General features: G+C 30.3%; 1 protein-coding gene across 1 annotated transcript in view; it reads right to left on the bottom strand.

Annotated features, from left to right (window-relative positions):
• Positions 1-14658, bottom strand: part of LOC145285970 (thioredoxin domain-containing protein 6-like) — a 140646-nt gene extending 125988 nt beyond the window's left edge. Inside the window, exon 1 of the mRNA XM_080134512.1 lies at positions 14640-14658. Coding sequence (XP_079990638.1) covers positions 14640-14642 — 3 coding nt within the window. The 5' untranslated portion in view covers positions 14643-14658. The remainder of the gene's footprint in view (positions 1-14639) is intronic.
• Between the last annotated feature and the right edge of the window lie 2121 nt (positions 14659-16779).

Here is a 16779-nt window from a genome sequence, read left to right as displayed (position 1 = left end):
TGAAAATTGGGTAATTGTACAGTTTAATCAAGACATTAAAAAAAAAAAAAGTTATTGTACGTACTCGTTATGGAATAAAGTTTTCATACAAAAAAATCACTTAATTTTAGATATTAAATCCTTTATTCATGCTAAACATAAACTTAGGCACAAGGCCAACTCAAAAGTGTGTGTGTGGGGGGGTCCTCTTTGTCATTCTAGAACTAAACCAGTTTCTCTTAATAGCTAGTATCTTCTTTCACCATAATACCGCATTCACCCTTTCGTACTAGGGGACATCCTATTTAGAACCAATTGTTTTAAAACATTTTTTATTTGCGTGTAAAAACAAAAGATAATGGTATAATAATTTGTGTCAAGCAAGTAATTTTTTAGAGGAAAAATCAAATTTTAATGAGATTGTTCGTTCGTCGCCATTTGCCTATTTCCGGGAATGAGGAGGTGGTGCCTTTTAAATGAAAAGGTGATTAAAAAAAAAAAAAAAAAAATGAAAAACGGATTTTAAAAGGACATGGAAAATTTGTAAAATTAGTGTAAAAAAAAACAAATTTATCTAGGTATTTTTTCGGTATTATTATACAAACACCGTGACAGCGAATTAGTAAAATCTTTTACGTAGTATTCTGTTACGTTTCGGTGTGCTGAACACGAATCTGAAAACTGGGTTAGGGTACATTTTTTTCTACTAATTCGCTGTCACGGTATTTGTATAAATTTACCATTTTTTTCTGCCCATGTTTCAAAATCTCGTCAAATTTTGACAAACTTTAAGCACTGATGAGTTATCTCCCCTGGCGCCCAACCCCCCTCATCATCCGCGAAAAACAAGAAGGCTGTGACTTGATCGATCTTGATTTTCCTCTGTAAAAAAAAAAAAATTTGATCAAATTAAATGATTTTTTTAATGAAAACTTTATTCTATAACGAACGTACAATAACTCTTAATATTTTCATTTTTTAATAATTGACTGAAATGGGTGCAAATCAATAAATGGCCCACAAGTAATCTTTTTTTACTATAAAAAGCTGAAAAAAATCTTTATAATGTACGTACTTGTCACTGCATGAAAATGTCATATTCCAAAAATTACGTAAATCGATCAAGTAGTTTTTTTTGTTTTTTTTTATTTAAGAAAATCAAATATTATGAGACATTTTATCAAAGAAAAACTTAACGCATCTTGTTTTGGAATGATATACTGCTAGTGACATCTATTGGGAGTGTTAAGAATATAAGATCGGCAAGGGGCAGACAATCGACTTTCCACACTAGAAAAAAAACTTGGAAAATTAACACATAAGTTTTTGAGGATGTTGAAAACGAAAATAACGTTTAAAATTCCAGCAAACAAGTAGTTTCCAATATATGAAGAAATCTAACAACCAAGATGAGGAAGTCAGTCCGATTATCTCAATCAATGAAAACACCTCGTCTCAAAAATACAGACAATTACTAATATGAAGAAATGTTAGTTTAAAGAAAGTGGGGAATCACTTTTCTATAATTTAACGTATAATGATCACCCACTTTATGGCCACTTGAATTTACATCACTCAAACACACATTTGCCGAATTTTTGTTGGAGCGTCAATGTGTGAGTGCTCAATTTACGTAAAATTCTTCATATCTTGGGAACTACTTGTTTGTTGGAATTTTAAACGTTATTTTCGTTTTCAACATCCTCAAAAACTTAAATGTCTTAATTTTCCAGGTTTTTTTCTATAGTGTGGAAAGTCAATTGTCTGCTCCTTGCCGATCTATATTCCAAACACTCCCAATAGATGCCGCTAGCAGTGTATCATTCAAAAAAGATGGCGTTAAGTTTTTCTTCGATAAAATGTCTCATATTTGATTTTCTTAAATAAAAAAAAAAAACTACTTGATTGATTTACGTGATTTTTGGAATATGACATTTTCATGCAGTGACATGTACATTATAAAGATTTTTTCCGATTTTTATAGTAAAAGATTACTTGTGGACCATTTATAGACTTTCACTGAAAGATGATTCCTAAAGAGGAATAATAAACATTTATCGACTACAAAATTTCGTTCTAATAATGTAGAAGCGCCAAAAAGAAACTTCTACAGAACTCAAACTTTTAAAACTTAACCTTACGTTTAGGGCGGCAAAAATGTTTGGTTTGAATTCTGGAGAGGCACTGAAAAAAAATTACTTTATTTATGACCCTTTTTTCTTTTCGTACTACTGAATAATTTTACTCCACTATAAAGTTACTGAAAGACTTTCTGTGTCGCCATACTTAATTTTGGCTTAGTGTTGGTTAACTCTTATTTCTATAAGTAGAAACAAAAAAATAACCCCACCACCACAATAATGTATTTATTATTCCTCTTTAGGAATAGTCTTTCAGTCAATCTCATATCAATTTTTAAAAACCATTCTCACTGAATATATAACAGTAGCACTATTCACTCAGCGTTGCCCGTGTAGTGATATATTGTGAAAATGAATTAAAATATAATCATAGTTACAATTTTTGCCTTGAAAGAAAAGTAAAGGATGAGATTTGCAATATGAGGTCAAGTAAAAAAAAAATAAAAAACTGTTAACCCGGTAGTGTTTTCTTATATATGTATATATACTAGCAGGTCGCATAATGTTACCTGGTCAACATGCTTAAATATATTTTAATTTATGTAGATTTCGTATTTAATATAGAGCTATTAATCTATTGATTATATTATAGTACTCAATCAGTATATAATGATTTCAACAGTTTACAAAAAAAAAAATATTGGGTGTCATCAGTTAGAATCGAAACCAAAACTTTTAGCTCTCCAGCATTATTCTTTACCATCTGAGCTAAGGCCACATGCATATCAAAATTTTACAAATTAACCAACATAAATGTATATTTGTGCTTGCATAAAGGATACACATTATTTCAATTTATGCCTGCCAAGTTCCAATTTTTAGCAGTTTATTTTTTGTCTTTTATTGCTAAAAAACAAATCCAATTTGTTCCACAGGTCTGAATAACTAAAAAATTCAAGTCTGTAAACAAAAAAAATTGACAGTTTGATAGACACTGTGTGTGTGTGTGTGTCTCTCTCTCTCTCTCTCTCACATTAATAAATATATATTAAAGTTCAGATGTATTGAACTAAAAATCTTTTTTAAAGGTGCTCAATAGAGCTATAAGTGAAATTATATAAACACCAGAAAGAGCCTACATGGATTAATTTATATTTCGATGTTGTCTCCTCAAAGGTTCAACAATCTGAACCCCTGACAAGATGATTAGCATCATGGAAATGTAGATTAATTCACATAGGATTTTTCTAATATTTATGTAATTTCACTTGTATATTAGTAAATTATGAAAATATATGGCAATTAAGCTACACAAAATATTCTGCATTTCATCCTTAAGTTATAGGGAATTATTGAGCTAAAATTGATATATAAAATAATGTAATAACTCATAGCGTTTTGTGTAGATAATACATGAAATAATAAATATATAACGAATTTGAACACATTTATTTTAAATCTTTAAAAATTAAAATAATTTAAAATTATTTAAATGCTTTAACGTCTTTAAATAACCTCTTTTCTGAGATGTTTTTTTTTCCGTTTTGTTTCTTTGTTTTCTAAAAGAAAATCTATAAAACAATAAAACAAGCTTCATTCTTTGTATTTTAATATATTTCTATTTTATGGACCTAACTGATAATTGCACCTACTGACCTCAGATGGAATGGAATGAAAATTTTAGTGATTTCTTTAGATTCCTTGAAAAAAAAAATTTAACCCTTACTGAAACTTGTTTGAACATATCTAATTATTAACATATCAATCTCAATAACGCACAAACATTGACTAACACTTTTATTATCATAAAAACTAAGTCCAGATATTGCTTTATTCATCACGAATGAGAAACGTTTTAAAATATTGCAAACATTTATCTATTTGTTTAAAAATGCATCAAATATAATTGTACTAGCTGTATTACACATTGCCCAGGGATTTATTAGTTGCACTGTTTTATAATCATTCGGAAGATAGAAATTGTAGTTTTGGCTATATTATTTTTTCACCCCCCCCCTCCCCAACAGGTCCTGGATATGACCTAAAACTATATCCGATGGTGAGGCCCCACCTTGCGGGCTTTGGGGAGTGTGGAGCCACCCTTTAATTGCCATTGCTCCCAGGTCCACTCTGACCCGGAGTGGTAGTACCTGTTAGGGTCCCAACTATGGGTTAAATAGAATCTGACGTAAAAAAAAAAAAAAAAAAAAAAAATATATATATACTCCATTAAAAATCATTCCTCAAAATAACTAGATTCGGCATTAAATAACCTGAAAAAGGTTGATATGCCGTAAAACAACCCCCCCCCCAACAAGTTGTGCTGGTAATTGAGTATAAGAGACTACTATTTGGGATTATATCTAATAAGGGGGTGTGGAGAGTTAAGCAAGATGTCTGTTCATATTACATTTAAACTTCTCCAGGTTAGTACAGTCAGGGAAGCAGAAAATAGAGAAAATTCTAAAACCTAGCAGCCAAAGGAAGAAACTATTAGAGTAAAAAAAACATTTTCTAGCATCTAGGGTCCTCAACAATGAAGGGGTGGGATTTTGCTGCTTGATAGGTTAGTCGGGAGTATATACATTGTGCTAAGAGTTTATTCCATTATAGTACTTGTATAACGGGCACAGGGATTCAATATTGTGGTGATAGGACAGAGGTCTGAGCTTGGCAGACAGTGTTAGACCAATTTGATTTGAGTCTCTTTTTTTTTTTTTTTTTTTTTTTTTTCCGGCTCAGTGAGACTAGCCCATATGTAGCAACAGTACTCTATGCATATGCAAATTGTGACTTTGTAAATATTTGGCAATATCCTCAATGTATTTGTTCTAATTAATGTTACCTGTGAATGTCAAACCAAAGAGTTTGGAGAATGAGCTCTCCAGTAGGAGTATTTGTCATGGTAATTGGTAGTTGAGGTTTTTGTAATTGTTAAAAGAAAGTCTAAGCATTTAATGTTACCATTCATTTATTTTTAAAGGCCAGAATCATGAGAAACGCCATTTTTAATTTCTCTCTAGCTAACAGCAGGGTGACATTATCAATTACGTAAGCTACATCTAGGAAAACTGACTGCTCAAGAATCATACAAAATGTTACCTCGATAACATAAATCCAAAATTACTGAAGTTTACTAAAGATGAAGGCATGGTGTGTTATTGAGCAAGCCATCCAAACAGAATCCTCAAGCATTTTTAACAAGAGCCAACCGAATAAAAATAAAAGTTTTTAAAAAGAGGTAAAAAAAAAAAATATATACACAAAAAATAAATCTTACCTACTTGGATATATATATATATATATATATATATATATATATATATATATTACATTTTAAAGTTTCTTCAGTTCAAAAGAAACAGTGTTCACTCTGTTCAGTATGTTCTGCTGAGGTTGATTTTGACCCCCATAAGACATTGAATGAAAAATAATCATGGCTTCCCTAAGCATTGCATGATAATCACTTGAAAATTAAACAAAATGCTGGTAAAACATTACATTTTTGCATAATTGATGGTATTTAATGGATGTGCTTTGTTAAAAAGGCCCAAACCTTCTAAATCCTTTTACAATATCTTTCTAGGCTGAAAGGTTACTGTGACTGGAACTTTTTAGCACAAGTTAGCATTCAGCAAAACTTTCACCCTTCTGTCTATGATAACTTTCAATTGAAGAATTGAAAATAAGATTGAGAAAGGTGCTCTCAACTGCAAACTTCTCATTCAAAGTTGAATTCAGTAAAAAACAGTCTCTTGTCGATGACTTAATGATTCAGGCACTGTCCAAGCCTTACTCACATGGGCATTGAGTAAACCCACTGTCTTCTTAATACAAATTACTCATTCCAAAGGATTCTAATAAAACAATAATATATAATACTTATATTCCTAATTGAACTTGCATATATAAATGCTTTAATAATGTGAGTTTTGTTTTGGATACATTTTTTTTTTTTTTTTTTTTTTTTTTCTGATAAGTCAATCAGTAGAAAATCAAAGGTATACTCTGTATTTTGGATACCTAGTGTTGATAAAATGATTGATCAGAAAATTACAAAAGACGTGGTTGCTGAACTCTGACTTTGTATTATGTGTTATATATGCATACATACTTCCCAGGACAGGTAAAATTTCCCTGACAGAAGTTTTGTACCACTTTGTCCCTTTAATGAAAATTAAAATCAAGATATAATTATACTAAACTTTATGTCTAGAATCCTTATTCCAATTTTTATTGAAATCCATTACAAATTTTTTCTAGAAAATGTCTAAATATTTATGCTTTTACCTTAAGGAGTCTTAAGAAACTTAAATTCAGGGAATTTTGCTTAATTAGTGTCTAATGATTATGAATAATACAAATCTGAAAAATTCAAATTTTCAAATGGTAGAAAAAAAATACTTAAAAGAAATTGAAATTTCATCAATATTTATTGATGTCTAATACCTATTATTAAAATTTCACAAATCTGAGGTATCTGAATTTTAAGAAAGACTTTCACTCCTTTTTGCATGATACTAAATTTAGCCATCTCTTAGGCCTAATAGCTGTGTTCCAAAATTCATAATCCTCGGTTAATTAGTTCGGGAGTGAATCTTGTAATTAGAAACATAAAACTTTAAAGCAGGTTTTCTTTCATTGGAAGTTGGATAAGTTCTAATTTTTTTTTTTTTACACAATAACCACCAAGGCCACTCTCAATCCATGAAGCAATATTTGTAAGCATATGTTGTGTAGTTTCTCACTCATTTTCATAGAGGAAGAATATGACTTTATGTAAAAGATTGTTTTGGGCATTACAATTTCAAAATTGTGTAATAATGAATCTTATCAAGTTTGTAAATTTTTGTTTTTCTTCAATTTTTATAAACATTTATTTATTTATTTTTTATTTCAATTCTAACATACCAGGTTATTGAGCATAATATTAACTCATTTAAATGAAGATCTAAAGAGCATCTTTTCAGGTTATTCTCCATCCTTTTCAATGCCAATTCATTTATTCCACCTCTGTATGATGTTACCAATGTGTTTCTAAAATGATTTCATAAAAGAAAAAAAATAAATTATACATTTTCTTTTCAATTCTTGTTCCCTCCCAAATGCTAAGTCACATAACCATGTGCTACAGAAGAAAAAAAAACATAACACAGCGAGAGATTTACAAAACTTGTTATTTCCACTTAGACTTGGGGTTAGTGGTAAGATTAAGGAAAGGCGTGCCTTATTTTTATTTATTTTTTTTTTTATAAGTTTTAAAATTCAATTTTAATCTAAAGCACACACATCTCTCATTGTCTGCCAGGTTTTTTTTTATTTATTTTTATTTGTTTATTTTATTATTTTTGAGAGAGAGGAGTTTATTTCATGTATTCATGTAACTATGATTTTCATAAAACCTTACAGAAAAAGTGACCTACCATTTGGGGAGTGGAGCAGAAATTTAATACTGCAATTTTACTAGAGTGTACTCTAGTTAACAAAGAAAAGCAACTTTGCTTGTTCTTTTTTAATTTGGATAATTAAAGTTATTTAGCTGTGAATTATTGTTACATGGCAACATTGTGCACAAATACATTTAGTCATTGTGTGAATACCACCTATCAAGTTCCAACTTCTTTAATTTAGTATTACTGAATCATTTGAGAACTGAAAAGGGTTATCTGTACCATAACATGTACAATTGGGTTATTCTTGAATGTCCTTGGTCACTGAATGACTGCCCATAACTAATAGAGCTGATCGTACTGAAGTGGATACATAATTTTGTGGGTTTGATTATACTGAATTGTGTATGTTTTGATTTGGCTGTTTTTTTTTTGTTGTTTTTTTTTGTTTGTTTTTTTCGAAGCATAAAACCATTTTATGTATGTCATTTATACAAGACTATTCACAACACATAATACTTTGATCAAAGTAAACCAACCTCTTATATTTAAGCAAACACTGTTAAAAAAATAACAAAGCTCTGTTTAATTATACCTTATTTTTTTCTTGTCATTTTTGTGTTAAAATCAAGAAGTTTAAAGTCTCTTCTAAAGTCTGAAAACGATCTCCTGGCACTTCACTGTCTTCAAGCACTCATTTCACAACTACTTGTTGATATTCTCTTTTTATCCAGCTTTTTTGTCCATTTGCTGATTAGTCAATGAAGAATGGAAAACGTTTGTGATACACATGGAACTTATATTTCTTTTTCCTTTTTTTTCCACTCAAAGATAAAAAAGACAAATCAAACAGGGTATAATTAAGCAGAAGTGTTTTTAACGTTTCTTTAAATGAAAAAAAAAAAAAAACTTACTGCCTCATATATATATATATATATATATATATATATAACATAAACTCCAGGATAATTTCAAAATGGCTCTTGTGTTTACATTGATTTTGCATGCTGGTGAGGCTATTCTAAGATGGCTGTTCTATATTCAGTGACACCTTCTGCAATTGAAGGATGTTTTTTTTTCAAAAAAACTTAGCATCTGATCATTATAATTCAAATCTTTTTATGAAGCAGCTTTATATATTTATTTTAATTTCTATTGTTTGTCCTTATGAACATTTTTTTTTTTTTTTTTTTTAATTTTGTATTTTTGTACATTTTCCAACTTTTAGTTCTTTTATACCTTCATTGATTGTTTCCATTTTCTTTAACCTTCTCTCTTTTGTATATCTTTTCAGTCTCCCTTCTTCTCCGCTTTTTTCCTGCTTTTTTTTTTTATCTATGTTTGTTTTGTTTTTTTGTGTTTCGTTTTCTAAATTCATAATTTCAAATTTAAATAACATTTTCAAAATATCAAGTTTTTTTTTTTTTTTTTTTTCATTTTCTTTGACCCTCTCTCTTTTGTATATCATTTCAGTCTCACTACTTCCTCTCTTTTTTCTTTTCTACCCATCTTTTTCCCCATACAAAGATAAGAAAAAGTTAATAAATCAAAAAGATCTTTCTGGTTCGTTTTCCTTCTAAATTCATATTTTGAAATTCAAATGACATTTTCCAAAATTATCAAGTTTACAAACAGTGTGTGTGCGTGTGTGGGGAGGGCAGTATGCACAAGTTAGACTGTAAGCTTTTGAGAAAAAAATTCATCCAAACATTTGTTCACTTTCCTCACTTACTATTAAATAAACCAAAAGCTGCTTCTACTTATTTTAGATGAACACAAGCTTAATATTATAATCATATTTTCACCATTTCTATCATATCCATATTTTTTAATTAATTTCCATGATCAGCACCAGCATAAAATAAAATTTGGAAATGTTTATAGCCGAAAGATACAAAGGGGAAATGTGATGTAGACAATTACACTGAAACTTTTACATATCAAAACTTAATGGGAGAATTCTTTTAATGAACTTATTCTCCAGATCATTTTATTTTATATTTTACAAAGAAACTTTCTTTTGTTTATGAACTATTACTTAGTATATATTTTTTTATTTATTTATTTTTTTTTTTTTTGCCGTCCAGCTTTATAGAAGTTTGGTCCTCACCTGGTCTGTAAAACCAAGCCCTATATTTTGTAAAAATCATCAAATGAAAGGGAGTAGGATAGTCCTTCTATAAACAATATATGTAGCTAAGCATTCTTGGGTGTAGGTTGCCAAGTTTTAACAGTGAAGAAAGGAATAGAAGTGTGACAAAGTTGGTTGCCTGCTGAAAATCTCTCTTTAAGTCAAGATTGCTTTGCTCAACATCTAAGCGAAAGAGGCAGGAGAGGGGATGTCTTTCTGCATTGTTGCCCAGAAGTTTTCTGACTAGTAAATCCCAAAGGATCTCAAAGTAGTGCTTGAAAGGTTCATTCAAAAAAATTAATACACCCTGGAAGCTGAATGATCATTGTATGACCAAATCATCCCACAGGGGTTATTCTCTGCAAAAAATAAAGAAATGTTAATATTCAAGACTGCTACACTTAAAACAAACAAAATAATCTCAAATAAATGAGGATTTGTATAAACCAAACTGAATTCTGAAAGTATTGTATTTTGAGAACCTCCATTATGGGTTATAGATATAACCTTAAAATGCATGCAGTGTTAAGACCCAAATTAGTTCACCTTGAGGAATGTGAAGTTATCCCCTAGTTACCACTACTACGAATGTCCACTTTGACCCAGTTAAAATATCCCACTTAAGATTTGACCACCATTACACAGTGGGTTACTTTTAATTAAATCCAATCTCTTTTTTTTTTTTTTTTTTTTTTCTCATATATTAGAACATCCGTCCGTGGATGGGTTCTACTTTATTTGATTATATCATTTTTTTTGCTTTTTTTAGTCAGACAATCAAATAATCTTGTAATTAATGATTGAATTTAAATGCTCTGTTCAAATTGGTGAACTTCATAAGTATTCGCAAAAAAAAAAAAAAAAAAAAACTGGCAAAAGATTAGAACTTTGAAAAAGAAAGTAAGAAATAGATTACAGGTTAAGCTTCTGAATTTTTGAGATGAGGATTAATAATTTAATCCCCCACCCCCCAATGTTTGACAGAAAGATCTGCCATGTTTGACAAGATAGACCTGAAAGAGGTTGGAGGTTACATTAACCAAAACATCATGTGAATAACACTCAAGATGAGAACAGTAGTCCATAGAATCTAAATAATATGAATTATCAATCTTCATCTCAATAATTCAGAAACCTATCAGCTGTTCTTTTGCATTTGTCCACATGGCGGGTTTCACAACGGATTTTTGTCTCAACTCAACACATTTCAAGGCTTAGTCCGAATGAAGGTCACTTTTATGAAGATCATTGTGCAAGACATTTACCTTTCTCTCAGTCACTTCATGACAACTTCTCATTTAAACCTTTCATCTTGCCTTCGATCAGTTATGCTGGAGCATCTTAGGATGTTGTCATCACAGATGTGCTTGCATAATGTAATTCGTGAAAGCATTTTGGTTTTCCTAATGATGAATCTTTGCTCTGTCTTCCTTGCTATGGACAAACGCTCAAAATGACATCCCACAAAAGTAGTATGTTTCTGAATTTTTGAGATGAGGATTGATAATTTGTATTTTTTTTTTTTTAAATTTTTATTTATTTTTTTTTATTTATTCGAACTACTGTTCTCATCTTAAGTGTTATACTCACAACGTTTTGGCCGATGTAATCTCTTTGCTCAATTAAAGTATATATTTAATAATTAAAAAATAAACTTGTTTCTTATGAGTATCTTAATTCTTATTGACTCCATATATTGCTGAAGTAATTTAATGATTATGACTCTGGATTTGTACCAAAATGGACAGGTTAATTCAATAAATTTGTCAAAGAAAAAATTGGCATATTATCATGTCAAGGGGCCTCGAATTTATATAGACTACAGTGGCCCAACACATTGAATTGCTGCATCATTGTCACATTTCAGGGTCCAGAGATTTTTAATGAAAGTGTATCTCTGGTTCAATTAGTGTTACAGACAAAATATAAATATATACATGACAATTTCTTGTCTGTAAGATTATATATAGTTGAAAGGTTGAAGGATGTTTATAGACAATAAAACACCGGTTTTTTAAGGAGACTAATTTTTTATGTGTGTAAAATGTTTGGGTTTTTTTGTTTTTGTTTTTGTGTTTTTTTTTTTAATCTTATACTAGTCATTTTTACTTCATAGCTTTTTTAGCTATGAAAACAAATACAAAATATTTGTTTTATATTTTTATAAAGGGGAAAAACATTTTATTGCAATGCCATAATTGAATTTGTTTTGTTATATATAAAGAAGTTTGTTTTTTAAACTTATGTTTTTGTACATTTTTTAACTATAAATATTATTTTATATTTTTATTTTTTTTTCAAAGTTTATGTAATAAAATATTTTAATTTGAATCTCGAGTTATTCACTTTCCTTGCTTCCATTTTTATTTTACTTACTAGTAGTTGACATACCTTAAGACCTAATAAAAAAAAAAAGAGTTCCACTATATATTTTATTTCTTACTAGCATGGGTGCCCGGCGTTGCTCTGGTGTTTGGAGGTGTGTGTTGAGCAAAAAAAAAAAAAGTGGTAGTAGGAAGGCAGGCTCGAACCCATACCGAAAAAAATGTGATGTCTTTGCTGTTACGACCACTGCCAAACCGGAATTGACGTAGGTTTAAATTAAAGCTAGACAATCGAAAAGAGGGGATGACTTTCGAAAATATCGGCGAAAAAAGCCACCCCTCCCTATAGAAAAGTGCCCAGTTCAGGGTGAAGAAATTAATGTTTTTAGCCAATTTGCAAACATATATATATTTTGCAAACATATATATATAAACTTATATATTTGTAGCTCAAATTTTCGACCCAAACCAATTAAAAAGCTTGCCCTATCTCTGAATACCCTTTATGCAAAATTTCAAATGTTTACACCAGAAATTGTCTTTAGTAATTTGGTAGAGATCACAGAGGTCAATTTTTTTTTAACTTCGACCCCTATTATGACCCCTTAATATTTATTGTTTTGGGCTCCAATGAAGTTATTAAGTTAGATCCATGTCCAAGGAACCTATATTTAAAATTTCAATTATTTATACCCAAAATTGGCAGAGGAGTTTGGTAGAGTTCTCAGTGGTCAAATCGTTGAACTTTGACCCCTTAACAGCCAAATTTCTGACCGAAAACGGATTACAAAGATTTTCCCAAATCTCACTACCGTATATATCACATTTCGAATCTTTAGACTGTGTAGGGAAATGTACGCAAACAGACAGACAGACAGACATTTTCACTTTTATAGATATATAGCTTCCAAGTGATTTTAATCTTCAATTTTAATAATTATAAAAATGATCTATTATTTATGTTTTTGACCTTATGATGGATTCTTTATCAATCAGAGACTTTATACCTTGATATTTTCTTGTCCTAGCTATAATGGCTACTTGTGTTCATTGGCGGGTGATAGAACTTCCATAAGTTCAAATAAAATTCTTTCAAAATAGTTCTTTTGGGCCAAATAGAATTCAACCATGCTTGAAATAAATAAAATCAACTATAATATTTTTAGATTTGGTATTTTATTTGCAATTTCACATGCACTCAACACAGTAAATGCTCCGGTGAGTGCCTAATTCTAAGATGTAATTGAGGAAGGAGGGAACCAATGCCGGCAACAGAATCAAGCAAGTTTAAGAAAGGAAAAAAATTAACAAGCTGAAAAAAAGAATTGACCTTATTTTGGCCTTCAAAGTTTCTGCAAATGTAAAAATAAAAAAAAATGTGAAAAATAAAACAAAACACTTATTTTAGAAGAGTATTCAGTTTGGGCTAAAAAATTTAATCTAGATTGACACCCAGGATTTTACAGAGCCCTTAAAAAAGGAAAAGAGAGCTCTTTTTTATATGCAACTGGAGTGGAGCATGAACAAATGCATTTGGGACTAAAGAGTGGTGTTAGAGCTCTATGCTAAAAATAATTAATTTTTTTTTTTTTTATATGATTAAATTACTAAAAATGAAAACAAATTTTGGGATTTTTTATAATTGTAGTAAATGTAATGAGAAAGCAGTGGGGTACACATGAAAATTCTGACCTTCGTAGTTTTTAACATCAAAGTAAGTGATTTTTCAACTCGGTGCCACATTTATAATGAACAATTTTTCTTAGACAGGCAATTGTTTAGAAAAAGCCTCTCTTGTGGAATCAAGTCACTGACTTTTGAAATCATTTTCTTAAAAATTTAAACTTTTTTCTGTTTATGACGAGTATGTGTTCTTCAGAACCATCTGGTCTATTTTCTGCTTCTTTTGTTTCAGCTTGTTTGACTCTATAGTCTAGTAGTCTCCATCAATTCACTGTTTAGATGTCTTATTGTAATACAATTTTCTATTCCAATAGCTTTTTCCCAAGAACTGCAAGCTTGCTGATTGTTTTCCTCCTACTTATAGCCTTGGTCTTTTCATGACTAAGGTTAATAGACATCTCTTGTCTTTTAGATAATCATCTTTCACTCTTGTTATCTGTTTATATCAAGTAGCTTCACACATTGTCTGGAGCGATTTCCATTAAAAATAAATATTGCTGAATAAATAAATACACCCTTTTTTAATTAATGGACAATTTATTTTTGCATACAATTTTGACATTATTGTTGATGCTGTGTGTATTTACAAGAGAAAAGTTACAAAAGGTTGGTTTTTAATATGGGAAATTTCAACTCCCCAAAAAGGGGTACTCTGGCTTGGAACAAAATTAAAAATTACCTTAGGCTAGGATTTCTTCTTCACTTCATTCTGGCTTGGAACAAAATTAAAAATTACCTTAGGCTAGGATTTTTTCTTCACTAACCAAAACAGAAAAGGTTTAGTTTTGAACCAGAGGAGATACTACATTTTGCCAAAGCCAAAAGACTACTACTACTACTACTACTACTACTACTATTATTATTATTACTACTACTACTTACTTACTTACTAGGAGTAGTCACACAAGCCATCATCAAAGATTGCTCTTTGAGAATAACTTGTGGTGTTCCCTGGAGTCTGAGTGACAACAAGTCTCCCAGATTCCCAGTACTGTCCACCTCTTTCGATAACCTTTGTAAAAGAATTTGCATTATCGCAACAGCCGCTTACCATTGATTTCTCGTTAGTCTTCACTGGAATTTTGATGGCAATGTCTTCGCAAGGTCTCAGTCCTCTTTCCACTCAACTAGCAGGGGTGTGGTTAGTGCTTTCTCTCCTCGGTCTTTCCATCCCCTTTTATTTGGTTATTATTATTTTTATTATCATTATTGTTATTATTATCATTTAAAGAAAGTTATTAAAATTAATTTTTAATGCTAATTAACTAAAGAAATGTTTTTATAACAAATAAAATACTGTAAATTATTGTACTAACAATTTTATGCTATTTTAAAAATACATTTTAAAGATTAATTTCTCAACAAAATATTTTTCTTTCTAAAGATAAGATTTACCTTGAAAATTAAAAAAATATAACATGACTGGTTCAATATATTATGTTAGTAAATAAAAAACTTATCAAAATTTTTTTTTTTTCATCTTACAATATCACCATTTATTTATTAATCTGTCTCATATTCATAAGTGTTTTTCTACCAAACTGCGTTGTCATAGCCTTCAAACACTTTTAAAAATATATTGGTAAAAACGTTTGATTAAAACGGAAATTTTTCATTGTTTTTTTTTTATTCTAATACCTTTTTAGTACAACACTAGAAAAATGTTGCAAATTGGCAGTATTTTAAATGAGCAAACATGGAAAATAAGTATTTAAGTATAAGATTTAGCTTAATTTATACCTTAAAACAAAAATGAATTTTAGAAAATCTCAAACTATTAGCAAAATAAACATCCCCACCCATATTGACAAAATCCTTTAATAACCCACACCTATATTTTGACGACCCATTGGCAAAATGATAGGTGCTGTATGTGCTCTACGATTATCTTGACAGATCAGATCTAGGCTATGTATTAGAACAGAAGAATAAGCGGTTCTCCTGTAACAGATGTCTCCCTGATTCTACTTTCGCCTTTTCTCACTCACATGCCCCTATTCTGAATTGATAGCAGCAGACCGATATCAGTAAACTTGTTTTTTCTACCAAAACAGTCGTTAACAATGTTTTTTTTTGTTTTTTTAAGTTTAACCTATTTCAAACTGATATAAATTATTGCACAGTAAAAATAATTTAATTAAAATAAAAATCATTTTTCTTATTTCGAATTATTTAATCAAGTGAAAATGCCATTTTTTACTTGATTACTAAATTTGAAAAAGCTATTATTTTTTTTTTCATGTGTTGCGGAGCCGAATGTCAATGGTAATCGACCCTACACCTAAAAGATGACACAGGCAAGAAAAAGATGAAAAACGACAATGGCAGAGAAGAGATGATAAGCACAGTAGATACCGTCGTGAACGAATATAAATCTGTTCAGGTTTATTTAAAAAAAAAAAAAAAAACACTTGTTTATATTTGAGGTTCACATAATGGCCGCAAGACGACAGTTCTTTTGAAGAACGGGTTGAAAACTCGTCTTTGTTGTTAATATGTCACTGTCATGCAGAAGTGCCCGAATTATTTTGATAGTATAAATTTAGTTTTTACGGTATTTTTGTTTATTAAATTGTTAGGCACCGTAATTTACTAGAATAACTTTTAAAATTTATTAAATAATTCGAAATAAAAAAGAATTTTGTTTTAATTTAATTATTTATATTGTGCAATAATTTATATCAAGTTTGAAAGAAGTTAAACATAAAAAAACACATCATTAATGACCGTTTTGGTAGAAAAAAAAGTCCACTGATATCAGAATAAGGGCATGTGAGCAAGAAAAAAACGAAAACAAACTCCTATCCTTACATCATCAACGCTCTGATCCCCATCTGACATATATTGGGATGGATGGCTCTCGTCTGGGAGAGGCCCCGTGTTTTGACAAGCTTCTGGGTTTGATCTTTACTCCTGATCTGAAATGGAACACGTACATCAAGTCTGTTGCCAAGGTCGCTGGAAAGATGGTGGGATCCTTCTACCGTTCCAGAAGATATCTCACTACTGATGCAATTCTCTATCTATATAAAAGCCAAGTACGTCCAAGGATGGAATACTGCTGCCATATCTGGGCAGGAGCTGCTAAAAACAGCCTATCCTGCCTTGACAGAGTACAAAATAGACTTCGTGGCTTAGTGGGGGATGCCCTTTTCTCTACCTTGCAACCTCTCTCCCACAGAAGAGACGTT

Source organism: Euprymna scolopes, chromosome 10 (genome assembly GCF_053919585.1).
Source record: "Euprymna scolopes isolate OS-2025 chromosome 10, ASM5391958v1, whole genome shotgun sequence".
Classification (NCBI taxonomy): domain Eukaryota; kingdom Metazoa; phylum Mollusca; class Cephalopoda; order Sepiida; family Sepiolidae; genus Euprymna; species Euprymna scolopes.
Note: the sequence above shows the minus strand (reverse complement) of the source record. Positions and strands in the feature narration are given on the sequence as shown.